The sequence below is a fragment of the Aethalodelphis obliquidens genome, unplaced genomic scaffold (assembly GCF_003676395.1).
Source record: "Aethalodelphis obliquidens isolate GAN/ISIS:26980383/991018 unplaced genomic scaffold, ASM367639v1 scaffold31, whole genome shotgun sequence".
Taxonomy (NCBI): domain Eukaryota; kingdom Metazoa; phylum Chordata; class Mammalia; order Artiodactyla; family Delphinidae; genus Aethalodelphis; species Aethalodelphis obliquidens.
In genome coordinates, this window is record NW_020837975.1 from 2,541,532 (window position 1) to 2,558,414 (window position 16,883).

General features: G+C 44.2%; 1 protein-coding gene across 15 annotated transcripts in view; it reads left to right on the forward strand.

The window, feature by feature from the left end:
- DST (dystonin) overlaps positions 1-16,883 on the forward strand; it is a 497,966-nt gene that overhangs the window by 39,923 nt on the left and 441,160 nt on the right. For all 15 annotated transcript variants that reach the window (XM_027126879.1, XM_027126873.1, XM_027126884.1 and 12 more), the window contains exon 3: positions 3,942-4,142. In XM_027126879.1, coding sequence (XP_026982680.1) covers positions 3,942-4,142 — 201 coding nt within the window. The remainder of the gene's footprint in view (positions 1-3,941; positions 4,143-16,883) is intronic.

Sequence of the window (16,883 nt, forward strand, 5' to 3'; positions counted from 1 at the left end):
GAACTATACCAGGTTATTGCGAGGGAAGATGTAGAATGGGCTGTGGAGAACCCGGACTTAGCTGTGTATCAAGACTTTGCATCTGAGAAGTTACTGCCCAAAGGGTGCTGATAAAACAGGGTGGCCTAAAGACATGAAAGCAACCTAAATGTCCATTGACAGATGAATGGATAAAGATGTGCTAAATATGTACAATGGAATACTACTCAGCCATAAAAAAGAATGAAATAATGCCATCTGCAGCTACATGGATGGACCTAGAGATTATCATACTAAGTGAAGTAAGTCAAAAAGAGAAAGAAAAATATCATGTGATATTACTTATTTGTGGAATCTAAAAGATGGTACAAATGAATTTATTTACAAAACAGAAATAGACTCACAGACATAGACAATAAACTTATGGTTACCAAAGGGAAAAGGGAGGGAGGGATAAATTAGGAGTTTTGGATTAAGAGATAACATACTACTATATATAAAATAGATCATCTATAAGGACAAGTATACGAGTATAGCACAGGGAACTATACTCAATATTTTGTAATAACCTATATGGGAAAAGAATCTGGAAAAGAATATCTATATCTATGTCTATATCTATATCTATGTATATATATCTGAATCACTTTGCTGTATACCAGAAATTAACACAACATTGTACATCAATACATCAATAAATAAATAAATTTAAAAACAGCGTGGCCTAAAAATGGCAGAAGTCCACTACCAAGAGACTGCCAAGTTCCCATCACCTACTGGTTGAAGGACATCCGGGCAAGATCAAATGGCTAGAGGGAGAAATGGACTTTATACTGACTCCATCAAATCCCGTTAACACCTGTGAGAGCTTATAGCACCACCTACTGTTTTAAAAGAAAATTTCCTTCTGTTAAAAGTCATGGCTTATTTTTTATAGTATTTAGGACAAGCAAGTGTAATAAACCCCAAACCAATAATTATCTGCAGTGGTTTAGGGAGATTAAAAAAATGCCTGCTCAGCAATGACTGTGTGCTGTTTGCAGTGTTTGTGATCATAGCTCTGAACTGCTGGCAGGTGAGTTGCTGCTGTAGCATCCAGGAAGTGAAACCATAATAATAAGGGGGTCCATTGACTACTTACTGTCATCTGTGTACTGTTCTAAGAGGCTGATGTGGACTATCTCATCTAAATACCATGTAACTCTACTAGAGGGGGAATACTGTATGCATTTGGCAGAGGAAGAAGCTGAGGCTCAGAGAAGTAACTTGGCCAAGATCGTACACCTAGTAAGTGGGAGAGCTGGGGTTCTAGCCCAGACAGTTGGACTCGCAGGACAACAAGTGCCTGGGATTCTCTAGAGCAGGGAACTCTCTCCTGATGACCAGGGTGGTTGGTACCGCATGTGTCTATCAGCAGGGCACACCTGCAGTGTGATTCATTTTCCTGTTTACATCTGATTAATAACACACTTTTGTCTTTAAGAATATCTTTTATTCACACAAGCAATATACCTAATAATCATAACCAACCCTTATATATCGCTGTGTGCCAGGCACTTTTCTGAGTACTTTACATTTATTAATTCATTTATGCTTCTCAACATCCCTATGAATTAAGTACTGTTTTGAATCTCCATTTTACAGATGAGGATATGGTTCAGTAACTCTTCAAGGTCACATAACTAGGAAGTGACAGAGGCTGTGTGTCAACCCAGATAGCCTGGCTGCTTGCTGTCTGTGTACTGCCCTGTAGTGTTTATAAGAAGTTATTTTAAAATAGTCCATGTGTATTTGGATATAAGATAAATCACAGAGGTGTGTATGATGGTGCTCTAATCTTAGAAAAATGTGAAGGTGGAGTGAAAGTGACAGAAGTTTAGGAAAGACTGATTTAAACAGTTTCTAATTTTTATTGTAAGCAGTGTTTGAATATCTACTTGGGCCTACTTGCTAGAGTTTCTCCAGAGTAGATACAGGGGTGTGGATTTACTGGGTTATTGTTCTCCAGAATGACTGTACCAACATGTTTTACTATTTTTTTTGGTCGCTATAAGTGAGTTTTATGTAGTTTTCCTAAGAGTTTCTAGAATTTGTAGGCCCTCGAGGACTATTGGTAATAATAGAAATTAAGTAGAATTTGGTTGTTTGTTACTCCTAAGAGCATAAGAGAAGGAGAGTCTGCATATTTACCTAAGAAATATGCTTATCTCACCCCACTGGGCAGAAGCTAGTGTATCATCAGAACACTCAGTTCATTCCACCAGAGCACATGTTTCTGGAAATCAGTGCCACCTAGTGGTGACTAAACCCCTCAGTAGCTATCAGAGTGTGGTGTATGTGTGCGTGAGTGTGTGTGGGGAGGGAGGGCATAGGGGGAGGACATCCAGGAACCTGCATATTTAAAAAGCAGCCCGGCTTAGCCATTGGCCCAGTTTCCCCTTCTCCATCCTTTTCACGGCACCTGCTGCACAGCCTTGGGATTACATGGGAGTCTGGACGTGTTCTGGGCCTGTTTGGGGTTGAGGACCGCCTTCCCCCCAGGCCTGCACACAGAGGAGACGTGGAAACAGGCTCATGTGTTTGGGGTAAGAAGAAAGTGCCCAAACTGTGACCTCAGTTTTGCCAGATCCATTTGCATTTCCTCCCTTGTTGATTTCTGTTGACCTCCGCCCTCCTTTGACTTTGTGGCTCACCTGGAACTTCTGTCTTTTTCTCCTTCATCCTCAGCCTGGTGTCTAGGGCCCCATCATCACACCGCAGATTCTCCCCTCGTCCGTTTGTGCGCTCCCCTGCATGTGGGTATGCACATCATCAAACAATGTTTCTTATTGCTACATAAACATTCCATCCATCCATCCATCCATCCATCCATCACTTTACTTCTTCATTCTTGACTTATGTTGTTTCCTTGCCTGGAACATAAATTCTATCCCTTCTCCACATTCCACTGGTCCGCTGAGCTCAGCTTCATCGATTGATTCCTCCTGTAGGGTCTGTCTGCACCTCGCGCCCTCCACTGCCCCTCACCCTGCGTCGCCCATCCCAGTCTGCTTGTATACTCTGCAGCAGACTTCTGCTCTGAAGCAAATCGTCAGCTACTCCAGGACAGAGATTATTTTATGTAATTCTTTGGTATTTTTCAAAACCGTGTGCACGTTCCCAGATGCACAGCTGAACTTGTTTCCTTGCCCAGCGAGTCGTCCTTATACTCACCATACTGTAAAAAAGAAGGAAAGTTAACATTTCATTGAGCACCTGGTATCTGCCAGATACTATTCTTAGAATTTTATGTCTAAGCATAGTATCTGCTTACGTTTGCTTTTACATCTGTTACGTTATTTAAAACCTAAAAACCCTGTGAGGAGAATGTTATCCATTTCTTAGGCTGGAAAAATTAGATCATCAATCTTTAATAAATGTGTAGCTATAATGAACAGGTCAGCATTTAGACCCAAGCCCATCTGACCCCCCAAACCCATACCGTTTGCTGCACTGTCCTGCGCCATTTGGTGTTAGACCCTCCCTTTAAGGTGTTTCATGATGATACCTTGCATTCCTGACTTCCTTCCTGCACAGTCCACTTCCAGGGGAGCAGAGCATCCTTTTCCCTGGGGTAATACTGGGTCCTTTCCCTGTACCATCCTGACGCCCACCTGGAGCCCCCCTTCTTCACACTTAGTTTGACTTATATCCACATAAGTAAACCAGTATGCCTGCCTACTTTTTTTAAAAACTAGCATTTCTGGATTAAAACATCTCTTAAGGTAGAATAACTCTGGGTCCCGGAACACGAGATGCTTTGCAGGACACACAAACCTTGCTACACTTTGAGCTCACTTTTTGGGTGGTCAGAGAGCTCACAGAGCTGGTGTCTTTGGACGTCTCTGTGCAACTAGCCCCAGAGAACTGCCCAACTGACTCAGGACCAATCTGCATCTGTTCGCTTGTGTTTCCTGCCCCAGGGATTCCGAGCCAGCCCTCGGCACCTTAGGAGACGGGCCGCAGCGGCTGCAGCTGCCCGGCTGGAAGAAGCCAAGCCTGCCGTGGAGGTTCACCACCAGAGTGAGCAGGAGATCTCAGTGAGGAAACGAAGAATCAAGAAAAGCAGCCGCGTCCAGCCAGAATTCTACCACTCCGTCCAAGGCGCTTCCACCAGAAGACCTGTAAGTAGGGAATTGTCTTTTCAAAGAATATTAAATACATTGTCACATGGGGAGGTCCTTCTCTTAGTCTTCAAAAATGATCAGATTGACTTTAAGTAATTCAGTTATTCTCTTATTGTCCCAGCAAGTAGTCGGGAACTCACGTGAGTGCCAGCGAGGAATGTGGTTTCCCAGGAAGCGCTGGTCAGCGGTGGGCAGGGGTATTGAAAGCTGGTGAATCCTGACCACATGAGAGTGGGGTCCAGAGCCCGGATGGGGCCATGGAGTAACCCAGCTGAGGCCTGCAGTGGTGAGAGCTGAGTTGGTGGAGGCGGGTGACAACAAAGCAGCATCGGGATGGTGAGGTGTGGAGGGAGGGGCCGACCCCCTCATCTGCAGCTGTCCTCCAGGTGATGCTGAGGGAGCTGGCCCCTCCGGGTGGCTTTTATGTTGCTCTCAGGTGGCACTGCTGTCGTCTTCTAGCAAGTGCCCTGGGTCAGCCAAGCTGCCTTACCAGTTACCAGGGAAGTTACCTGAATAGTTACCTGGGAAGCTTGGTGCCCACCTGGTCTTCACCCCTTCTCTCCTGAGCACACTGTTCCATGTGCTCTGACCTTCTGTCTTGGTTGGGGCTCTTACACAGGGACTTGTTGCCGGGGCTGTGACAGTTAAGGATTTGGGGCTTAGATACTGACATTTAAAAAACTTTCAAGGAGTATTTCATGACTGCAGTAATCTTGCATTGCTTCAGCATTAAAAAAAAGTTTCCCTATGAGTCCTTCCTGTGCTGTGGAGAGCCTATGACTGTCGTGACTCATGCCAGCTGAGGGGAGCCAGCAAGATTTGATGTGATAATATGTCTCTGTAAATTATTAAGACAGACCTGCCCTTCTGTGGGGTAACTGTGTAGCAGACGCATGTGGAGTTTGCGGCCAGGCCAGTGACAATGGGAAGAAACTGAATTCCTTTACAGAAAAGGTCCTGTTTAGCCAATGGTAAAATAAGCACATACTTAGAGATGAGAGCCTTCCTTTCATGATTGAATAAAACAAAGGCTAAGTAGAATTTGGTATCTACGCAGAGCAACAGGAAATTGTAGGAAAATTTATTCATTCAACAAACGTAAGCTTTTTTATACAGGAAATAAGAGATGTACAGGTATGTATTAATAACTAACGGTTATTGAGGGCTTACTTGTATGACTGGAATTATTCACCTTCTGAATGATGAAACTGAGGCCCAGAGAGGTAAATAACTTGCCTAAGTTGACCCAGTTGTTTGGGGGTAGAGTCTAGGCTTTGGGTCTAGGTGGTGGACTCCAGGGCCCCAGCACTTCCTCTGCAACCTTCTGCCTTCCTGCGCCCCAGCACCTCACCACTGAGTCCATGGACAGACACGCACACGAGTAAACGGAGTGCAGGCCTGTGTTAGGGAAGTGCTGCCGTGGACCGTGCACCCGGCATTAGGGAACATGGCGCATGGCCAGAAATACTTGCAGAGAAGCAGGCGCCTGAGGCGCGTCTTGAAAGAGGAGGAGTTGATCCGGTGGGAAGTGGAGGGAGGCGTCTCTGACGAGGAGAACGTGTGCAAGAGCACAGAGGCATGACGGCGTGGCAGGCCTGGGGGACAGCTCGAGGTGGTGCTGGTAGATGAGACCAGGGTCATTAAGGGATACATTATGCTGAATCGTTGGGTTTATCTTCTGTGACAGGGCTCTGTTGAAGGTAGGGAATAGGCACATTGTTTCTCCTGCTCAGAATCTAGCTAATTCTTTCTTCTAATCTCCCCATGTGGATGGAGAAGTACGTGATCATCATCAAAGTTTAGGAGCCCTCCACCCCCCCTTATTCCCTCCTGAGCACTGTACCTAACTGCCTTGGTAATAAGACATAGTTCCCATGCCTGGTGACTCTGCCCTGGAACACCTCTCCTTGCTCTCTGTTTGCCTGGAGAATTCCAGTTCACCTCTGAACACTGACTCGAGATCAGGCGGCTTGTTCAGGAAAGTCTTTTCTGATCCTTCCCATCAGGGTGAGGTGCATTCTGCTTTGGTCCTCGGCCCTTTGTACAGATCTCCAGCAGCGCAGTTACTCAAGTGAAAAAGGCAGGCTCAGTAGTGAGATGGACACGGATTCGACTCCCGCTCTATGTATCTGGCAGGAAACAGCTGGCACCATAAGAGTTTAATGGAAGGACTGTTTCCAGAAGCATGGGCAGGGCTGAGATGCTCCAGCAGACTTCAGGTGGAACCTACCTACCTATCTACCTACCTTCCACCCCTTGCCTGCAAGGGTGGCAGACGGCAGGGGACTTGCTGGGTCCTGGTCAGAGGGCTGGAACCAAGGAAGCAGCCTTCCCCAGGAGCTGTGGCCGAGGCGTGCAGCCCGGCCAGAACCCAGTGAGTCAGGAAGGGGGCAGGGCAGAGTCACCAAGGATGGGCAGAGTCTGAGGGGACAGACAGGGACCCTGGCAAGTAAAAAACATACGTGGTCATCTTTGCCGAGCTGTTCAACTCCTCGAGACTCAGTTTTCTTACTGTGAAGTGATAATAACAACGGCGACCTCACTGAGGGGTGAGGATGAACTGACGTGTGGAATTAGGTGGCCTGCTTGGCATAAATACTCAGTACATGATAATTCCTTCCTCTCCTTCCCCCCCAGACCTTGACTTCCTTGGGGTCCACATCGTCTGGCCTAGCATATTTCCTGGCATATGACATCTGATGCATTTTATTGAACAAATGAATGAATGATATTTATACATGACGTGTAGGTTAGTCACTATAGGAATTCAGAGAATGGAGAGGTTTTTTTCTTTTACCTCCGAAATAAGGTGGTTAGGGGGTAACTACTTAACGGAAGAGACAGGATTGAATTGGGCTTAATTATGTGTAGGAATTGGAGAGCCAGCAGACGTCAGCTCTGGGAAATAGAGTAAGCAGAAGTGCTGATAACTGTTTGGCTGGATGTGGGGGATTATGAGAAATGTACAAGATAAAGCTGGAAAAAGTGATGGGGCCGGAATACCACTGTGTTTAAACTTCATTTCTGTGCTTCATGGAGACCCTGGAAGAGATGAGTAGCATCATCATAGCAGGATTTTAGGAATTAAACCTGAGCAGGCTGGGTCAGAGGGGAGCAGGACAGGGCCGGGTCAGTAGCTACTGCAGCGGTCTGGGTGTCCGGTGATTAGGACCTGAGCTTGGACATTGCCTGTAGCTCTCTGCCGGCATCTGGTGGTCACTGCTGGTAGGGAACCTGAGGAAAGCCTTTGCCCTCTCCTCTTCGGAAGGATCATTTGGAAGGGAGCAGGGTTAGAGGACAGGAAATAGCAGTGGAGGCTGCCTTGTTGCTAGGGGCAATAAAAACATTCCAGGAGCTTCTTTGGGGCGGGTAAAGCTCACTTCCTCCATCTGTGTGCTTCTCCTAGGGTCATTGTTTTGTAGACTGGAAATCGTCAGAGTTGGTAGCAGGAGGCTGTTGGCTTCGTATGTCATGTGATTCCTGCTTAGCCTCTGCTGACATTTCCCTGTTTTCATGCTATAGGTGGACTTGAGCGCCGGCCTTGGGTCCTCTTCTGGGTTTGGTTAGGTGCAGCCAGTAGGGCCAGCACATGAGCCCGGAGCCTGTGCCTTTTCCAGCTTACACAGTGGGAGGGAGAGGGGGGACGAGTCAGTGTCAACTCTGATGGTGGCCTGGAGATGAAATAAAAATAAATCAGCTGTGGTGACTCAGGATTATTTGAATGACTTTATGTGAAGCACTCCAGGCGTTTCTAGCAGCAGTCTGAGTAAGAAACAGGCCCACGAGTCAAAAGACTGACACAGGACGTAGCAGTGAAGGAGATAACTCAGAAGCTGTGACAGTGCACTTTCAGCCAGGAAGCGGGCCCCGAGCCACATGGAATGCATTATACTTTAGCATCTCCGGCTGCTCCAACCTAGTTACTTTTTCTGAATTCATCATTTGTACTCCAACGTGGCTATAAGAATTAGTAACGGAGATCACTTAATATAAACATAATTAGTAATATATGTGTTTTCTTTGCTCCTCTTTTGAAAAATGAGATGTTTCTAAGAGTGAGTAAGCCAAACATTTATCCTGATTTTCTCTTTTAGGTCTGGGGACTTATCCTATATATTGAGACATGTCACTGGAACATTTAGGGATTTTTACCACCTTGGAGCAGAAAAGATAATTAGATCCACATCTCCCTTGGTTCTTTAGTATTTTGACATTGCAATTGGGTCTGAATCCTAGAGCTTGAAACATCACCATCATCACCACCATCACTGGAGCGCTCACATCACTGCACGCTCGCTACCTCGGCAGCCCACAGGCAGCAGGTGTCTCTGTGCTTCCCTGTTTTCTCCCCTTTCATCTTCCCAGCAGTTCTCTGGGGCAGGTGCTCACTCTCCAGAGGAGGAAACCTGTCAACATCACACAGCTGGTGGATGATGGAACGAAGATATAAACCCAAGTGTTCCGACCGGAGCAGTTGGAATAGATTCAAATGATCATGTTTCTAGGCCTAGAGGTTTATCCTAATGAACCCTCCTAAAGTACTTTCATCAGTTTGAGTCTCAGGTTTCCTAGCTGCATAGAAGTTTTTTAACTTTTGCGTCAATCAAAACCTATTTTTAAATGGTACTGGAAAGCATAGATAAGCCCCAAACCTCACTCTTGCCATGCTTTGCGTTCAGCCTCTCCTCCTGGGGCAGAGGACCTGGGAGGCAGCAAGAGTCTTTCTACCTAGTGCCCTCACTTGAACCTGTTAATGTAGAACAAAAAGGGGAAATCAAAACTTTAGAGCACCTGAAAATAACCAGGCACCCTGTTACATTTCACTGATTCCAGTTTTGTGCACATGTCAACCCCATCGCCTGCATTTCCTGGACTTAGAGTCTCTGACACTAGCTCATAGAGGTGAAGGACTCTCTGATTAAAAACTGCCAGCGCCCCCAGGTACCGGCCAAGCGGTAGCCCTCTCCCCGTGCTGGCAAAACTGAGGCCCACGAGCTTCTGTCCTTCACTCTGGGGCTCCTGCCCCCAGTAACTGGATTATCAAGCCTGATACATATTTTTAAAAATTTTATTGAAGTGTAGTTGATTTAATGTTGTGTTAATTTCTGCTGTACAGCAAAATGATTCAGTTACACATATATATATATATATATATATATATATATATATTCTTTTTCATATTCTTTTCCACTCTGGTTTATCACAGCATATTGCATATATTTCCCTGGGCTATACATTAGGACCTTGTTGTTTATCCATCCTTATATAGTAGTTTGCATTTGCTAATCCCAAACTCCCAATCCTTCCCTCTCCCACCACCCTCCCCCTTGGCAGCCACAAGTCTGTTCTCTATGTCTGTGAGTCTGTTTCTGTTTTGTAGATAGGTTCATTTGTGTCATATTTTAGATTCCACATAGAAGTGATATCATATATTTGTCTTTCTCTGACTTACGTCGTTTATGATAATCTCTAGGTCCACCATGTTGCTGCAAATGGCATTATTTCATTCTTTTTTATGGCCAGTATTCCATTGCATCTATGTACCACATCTTCTTTATCCATTTATCTGTCAGTGGACACTTAGCTTGTTTCCATGTCTTGAACCTGGTACTTCTGACTCAGGCAGGCTTAACGCAGACGATTGGCGGTCCTGCTTTCTGAAAGGTGAACACTGGGGAAGAAGCTGGTGTGGCCTGAGGGGTGGAAATCAGATTTCCAGTTTGGATATGTTAAGTCTGAAATATCAACTAGATTTCCTAGGGTCTGGATTTCATGGGGTTGTCAGTACATGGATATTATCAAATCCAGGAGACTGATCAGGATAACCCAGGAAGTGAATACTGATAGAGAAGGGCGTTGACGGCTCAGTTGGGGTCCTCCAGAGCCAAGAGGTTAGGAAGAGGATGGAGGTTCCCTTTAACTTCTGATGCCTTCCTTCAGAAAGACAGATGCAGAGAGCAGATTGGTGGTCGCCAGAGGTAGGGGGTGGGGGTAGGGGAAAACACAATTTAAAAAAGTACACACAACTGAATACATCTGTTGTTTTCAGTGACACAGAAAAACAAACCCTTGAATACACCAAAAAAAAAAAAAAAAAAAAGAATGAAAGAAAAAAGGAAAAAAAATTACAGGTGCCTTAGGCAGAGGTGGGTCCAGGGCTCTTGACTTTCACTGAAGGATGTTCGCCTTCCGCGAAGAAAGGGCAGCATCGCAGGCAGAAACTTTAAAGAGCAGCAGGAAAGGATTTCCCATGCAAATGCATTACTCCTCCCCAGCCTTGCCTTTTCTCCTACCAGACTACTTCTTGACCTCACCTTCCTTTTCCTTCTGTTGTTGGATTTTGTTTTCGAGTCTTGGGGAAATTTTCTGTTTTTCTCTTTGCAGCTTAGGTCATTGTAAGGCTGCAAGATACTTTGGAACATTGCACAGTTATTTATTTATTTATTTATTTATTTGGCTGTGCCAGATCTTCGCTGCGGCACGTGGGATCATTAGTTGCGGCATGTGGGATCTAGTTCCCCGACCAGGGATCAAACCCAGGCTCCCTGCATTGGGAGTGTGGAGGAAGTCCCTTTTGCATAGTTTTTCTTTGTTTTAAATTAATATTAACAGGTTTCAGGCCATCTTTGTAGTCGGGAGCCTGCTGCTGTGTAGAAAAGACTAGCCAGACATCCTTGATCTTGTTGAGAATGTAGGATGTTTCTCTGTCCCTTTCCTGCTTAGGTTGTTCAGTGGTCTTCCCTTTCCCTTTCCTTTTCCAGTGTGTAGCCCCATGCGGCTTTATTTGCATAACCTCAGGACACTTCCCTTTCTGGGGAAGGCTTGCTTACAGCTCACACCTTCCTTTGGGTTAATTGGTGAATACAAAGCTCCTAAAGGAAATGTTTGTTTCCTTTTCCCTTTGGAGTTCTAGATAATGAACTGAATGAATAAAGTCAAATTTCTTTTGCTAACTGCTTCAGAAGGATTTTGTGGAATAATGTCCATTCAGCTTACTGAGTCTGTGCTCATTGCTACACCTCCCTTACAGGACCTTACCAAAGGTTTCATTTATTATAAAACTGCTATCAGTAGCTATAAGAATAATTGGTGCACAGGATCATGCAGCGTACATGGTCTATATTAAATGAATGGTGCTAATATAGATAGAGTTTAGTTTCTCAAACAACTCATGAAACCAAAATGAACTTGGTGAAGGGATTCATGTGCTCTGCTTGGAGAAAAATAAACACATTCTTCTAACTGATGATTCTTTTCGAAGCCAGCATTTGACTGAAGCAAGGCCTGTTGCCGTTGTTTTTGTCTTTCTTGTACTCAGCACCACTTGCTGTCTTGAAAACCTTAAATTCTTTAAGCTCCAAGCAAATAAAACTTACAGGAAAAAATTAATTAATTTTTTATCTTTTTATTTTTGGCTGCGTTGGGTCTTCATTGCTGTGCACGGGCTCCCTCCAGCTACGGTGAGCAGGGGCCGCCCCTTGCCGCGGCCTGCGGGCCCCTCACCACGGTGACCTCTCCTGCTTTGGAGCATGGGCTCCAGGTGTGCTTTAGTCTTCTTTTTGTTTTTCCAGAAAAGTTTTAGCCACTTGTGCCTTCAAAATTTCCATGGATGGGGTGGATAAAAGAGCTGAAAAGATAGCTCCTTTAGAGTTGGTCTAGTTTATTTCTTTACTTCTAACCAGAACAGTCTTTACTTTATTTCTAACCTAACCAGAATGTTAAAATGTTCCGGGAAGATGGGTATAAATTTCTTTATTTTAAAGGACACAGCTCTTCCCTTGGAATTCTGTTTGATGTTTAACAGCCGTGTTTGCCTGGGGTGACTCCTTGACCTTTGCCTAAATCCTGTGGTTTACAACTTAAAACCATTTCCTATTGTACCACCTGTGAAGAGGTACTGTGAAAGATCTAGAGCTTGTCTCACTTCTCTTCGTCCAGTGCTTTCAATGATGAGGTCTCCCCTTGTCTGATGGCTTGTATTCATAGCCAGTTCATTGTACTTGAGAATCAAAGAGCTGCTTCTTTTCTGGGCTCATGGTTCCATCTCTCTGGACCTTTTCTCCTAGACCTAATTCTCCGTTCTTCCAAATATCACTGTTGTGCTCCTCTCAGCCCCCTCCTGGTGAGTGGCAAGAATCCATCTGATTTCTCTCAATAGTGCCTCTTTTTTTTTTTTTTTCCCAATTGTGAGGTGATGCGTGTGGTTCAAAAAAATCAAACTGTGGAAACTGAACAATCGAACATATCCAAACAGAATTTAGTTTGTGCCTTGGGAGAAAAGTGGTCAGTTCTGGAAACGACAGTGATGTTTCAGGAAAACTGCTGCTTTGCAGTAACTCTTGTGAATGAAAAATGCCACCTGCCATATTAGTGAGTAAAAGATGTTGCAGCCATCAAGCCATCACATTACAGCCACCTGACAGTGAGCCCTGGGGGAACTCAGGATGGAAACAAAGAATGCCTGCCATCTAGCAGTCAGTCACTGCAGTCTCCCCTCATTGTGCACCCCCCCAAAGCGACTCAGGATGAGAAAGCACAGGATACTGGCCCCAGATAGCTGAGGTACATATCAAAGGAAGATTTCAGGTAGCCCAGACATAGGCTCTTCCCATACATAGAAAAGTGCTAAATTCCTTAACTTGAGATGTCTGGTTTTCTTTATTAACAATAATCTTTTGATGTTCTGACTACCTGGTCTTTGTTGCAAAAACTCCTGTATATCCTGGCTCCCCACTTGCCTCTTTGGAGCCGTCCCTCAGAGCTAGCTGAGAGGCTGTGTTGCTGGATTAAGTCCTCAGTTTTGTCTGCTGAATATAACATAACTCTCAACTTTTGGGTTGTGCATTTTTTTCACACTTCATATTTTGAAAAGTGTGTTCATATTCATGATCTCATTTAATCTGCACAAGCAACTTGTATCTTGAATGGGGCTTAATATTGTTAACCCAGTCTGACAAAAGTGAGTTTCAGAGAGTAAGGACTGGCCCAGGTCATCAGTCTAGATGGAAGCAGACGTCCTTTGTCCCTGCCGTCTGTTAGGAAGAGCTTCAGCTCCAAGAGCACTTGGGGATTGGGTGGGAAATTTCAGGGACAAGAATATAGATTCCAATAGACTGGAGGAATTATGCATGTTTTCATCCTGACTCATTCCTGAGGAGTAGCTATATACCTTTGAAAGCATGCTCACAGCCTGCATTATCTGTACTGCTCGCTACCCCAGGGTACCAATGTATTGGCAAGTCCGCTTTGGTCTAATACTACCAAGTCCATGCCGCAGCCTCCACACTTTGTGCTCGGTTATCACATGGTAAAGTAGCTAATTAACTCTGATGCTGGGGAATATCCTTGACCTGTCAGCACTGACCCCCCACTGCGTGCAGCTCAGCATCTCTGTGGTGGATGAAGATCAGATACCTAAATTAATCTGATGTTAAGATGAGGTTTAAATACTTTTGTGTACTGTTCCTGGGAATGTGGAATGGTGCAGCTGCTCTGGAAAACAGTATGTCAGTTCCTCAAAAATTAAAAGTAGAAATTGTAAGGTCCAGCAATTCTACTTCTGGATATATACCCAAAAGAATTGAAAGCAGGGTCTGGGAAAGAGATGTTTGTACACCCATGTTCATAGTAGCATTATTTGTATTAGCCAAAAGGTAGACGCACCCCAAAAGGTGCATTGATGGATTAATTATAAACAAAATGTGATGTATCCATACAATGGAATATTATTCAACCTTAATGAGGAAGGAAATCATGACACCTGCTGCAACATGGATGGATCTTGAAGACATTATGCTGAGTGAAATAAGATAGTCACAAAAGGACAAATATTTCTCTGTGAGGTTCCTCGAGTAGCAAATCGTAGAGACAGAAATTGTCAGCGCAAGTTCCTGTGCCTGACGCACAGTGAGGCCAAACAAACGGAAACATCGGAGTTTGGAGCAGAGAAAGGTTTATTGCAAGGCCATACAAGGAGATGAGGTGGCTTGCCCAGAAAAGCCTTGAGCTCCCCGAAGGGTTTTGGCAAAGCATTTTTAAGGACCAGGAGAGGAGGGGTCTCAGGGTATGTGATCAGCTTGTGCACAGTTCTCTGACTGGCTGATGGTGAGGCAGCAGGGTGGTGTCACAGGGGTTAACATTATCAGTCCTTAGGCTCCAGGAGGCCTGGGACTTGTGCTCATGGTCATCAAGTAGTTCTTCCATTTAGTAGTGGTGGTGGGGTTTCACATCTGCAAAACCACTCAGGAAATTTGCATTCAATACTATTATCTAGGTACTTCAGAGAGGAGCTAAAGCGGAGGATATGGGGGAAGGCCTGTCCCAGGAAGGCCCCATAGGGTCCTGCTCTGTTACAAAAGTAGAATGTCGTGGTTGCCAGGGGCGGGGAGGAGGGAGTGGGGAGTTGTCTGATGAGTATGGCCTTTTAGTTTTGCATGATTAAAAGAGTTTGGGGGAAATTCCCTGGCGGTCCAGTGGTTAGGCCCGCTTTCACTGCCGTGGCCCTGGATTCAGTCCCTGGGTGGGGAACTAAGATCCCGCAACCTGCATGGCGTGGCCAATAAATAAATAAATAAATAATAAAAGAGTTCGGAGATTGGGTGCTCAACAAGGTGAATGTGCTTAATAGTACCGAACTGTATGCTTTAAAAAGGTTAAGATGGTAGGTTTTACGTTTTGTGTATTTTACTGCAATTAAAAAGAAATTGAGTTTAAACAACAGCTGCAGGCAAGGAGGCAGAAGAGTCACAGTAAAGGTTCACAGAATAAGGGCCCAAATGATAAGAACATCAGAGAAGATACATTTAGCTTATTTTAAATAAAAAGCTCATGGAGTGTGAGAAACACAAGGTAGCAAGGTACAAGTAGCAAATGCTAAGGAAAGACTCACTTACTAATTGGAGGATGTGTTCTTATATACATGGTGCAGGCATGACTGTGGATTGAATGTCACATGTCAAGACATGCTGTTTCATATGCATGAAATGACAGTTGCTATCATTCTTAGAAAAGAGAAACTCCTTAGAATGTAAAGTCTTAGTTGAGGTTTTAAGGGCTATTGTAGAATACATTTGCATGAGTTAAAATATTGTACTCCGGGATAAGCAAGATTGATCTAAAACAATGTAAACTTGCATTTTAAGTCAAAAGATTGTGTTATTTTGTGATCGGTTTGTGTTCTTGTGTCAGAAAAACTTCAGAAATAAAGTGGATATGTTGATGGTGTTCAGAGCCAGGATTTTCAGTTGGGAGAGAGAAGAGATGCAGGTGTGAAATCAGGAAAGTTAAGTAAATCCTTAATTGAATTGGAAATATCAGTTTGAACACACAGTGAGGTTTTTTCATTAAAAAAAAAAATTTCCTGGCTCTGCCCACTGAACAGGACTAGAAATAGTGACCAATCCAGTAGAAATGCCCATACAGTATTACAGTATCCTAATGTCATTCCTTTTTAAAAATTAATTCATTTTTTAAATTGAAGTATAGTTGATTTACAGTATTATGTGAGTTTCAGGTGTAGTGCATAGTGATTCAGTATTTTTGCAGATTATACTCCATTGTAGGTTATTACAGGATAATGACTATAATTCCCTGTGTCATTTCCTTTTTTTCTTTTTATTGGTGAATTTTATTTATTTATTTTTAAGATTTTTTTTTTCTTTTTTTTTTGGCTGCACCACGTGGCATGCGGGATCTTAGTTCCCCAACCAGGGATCGAAACTGCGCCCCCTGCCTTGGAAGCGCGGAGTCCTAACCACTGGACTGCCAGGGAATTCTTTTTCTTATGGAAACAAATCCAGGCTGTGTCTTGGGTCAGGTTCCTTAGGCACAGCCTGAGAGGCTGTAAGTGATGTATTGAGGGGGAGGGTCAGGAGAGGAACAAGGGAAGCAGGGAGGGTGGGGGCAAAGTCAGATGCTGGCTTGGCAGGGGCTGGCTCTGCCTGGTCCTGCATTGGCTCCAGGGAACCAGTGCACAGAGTTCATCTCAACTGGAAGCCAGCCTTTTGTCCCCAGCTGAGTTAGTCACAGGCTCTGGGCTCCTGGAGAGGGAGGGTGTGAGGAAGCTTGGGGTAGCCCAGGGGAATGCTGTGAAGAAGGGGCAGCTGTGAGCCATTAGGGTCAACAGCTGGATAGAGGGATGGAGGGATGGGCGGCCAGGCACTCGGCAGCCATCACAGGCTCCTTGGAGAAATGGCTGATTCCAGGTCTAGAATGAGAAAGGGAAGATGAGCCCGACACACCTTTTTTTTTTTTTTTTTTTTTTTTGCCTTTTATTGACAACTCTTTATTTTTTGAAATTTCAAACTTACAAGTTCAAGAGTAATAACTATGAACAGTATAATCTTCCTCTAGATCATCAGTAAGCCTTTTGCCATTTGATTTCTCTGTACACATAAACACACACACACATTTTTGGGAACAGTTTGAGGAAGTTGCACACATTATAACTCTTCATCCCTAAATACTTAAAATATATATCACCTAAGAACAAGGACTTTCTCTTATATGTTACATTTCAGTTATCAAATTCAGGAAGTTTAACATTGATTCAATACTATTGTCTAACGTGTACCTGTGTTCAAATTTTCCAGTTGTTCCAGTATTGGCCTTTGTTTTTTCTATCCAGGATCCCATTCTACATTTAATGGTCAATAAACTGACCTCTTTACTTAGTCTCCTTTAATATACACACTGGCTACCAAGTTTGGAACCATAGGAGAGTATGTAATATGTGGTTTA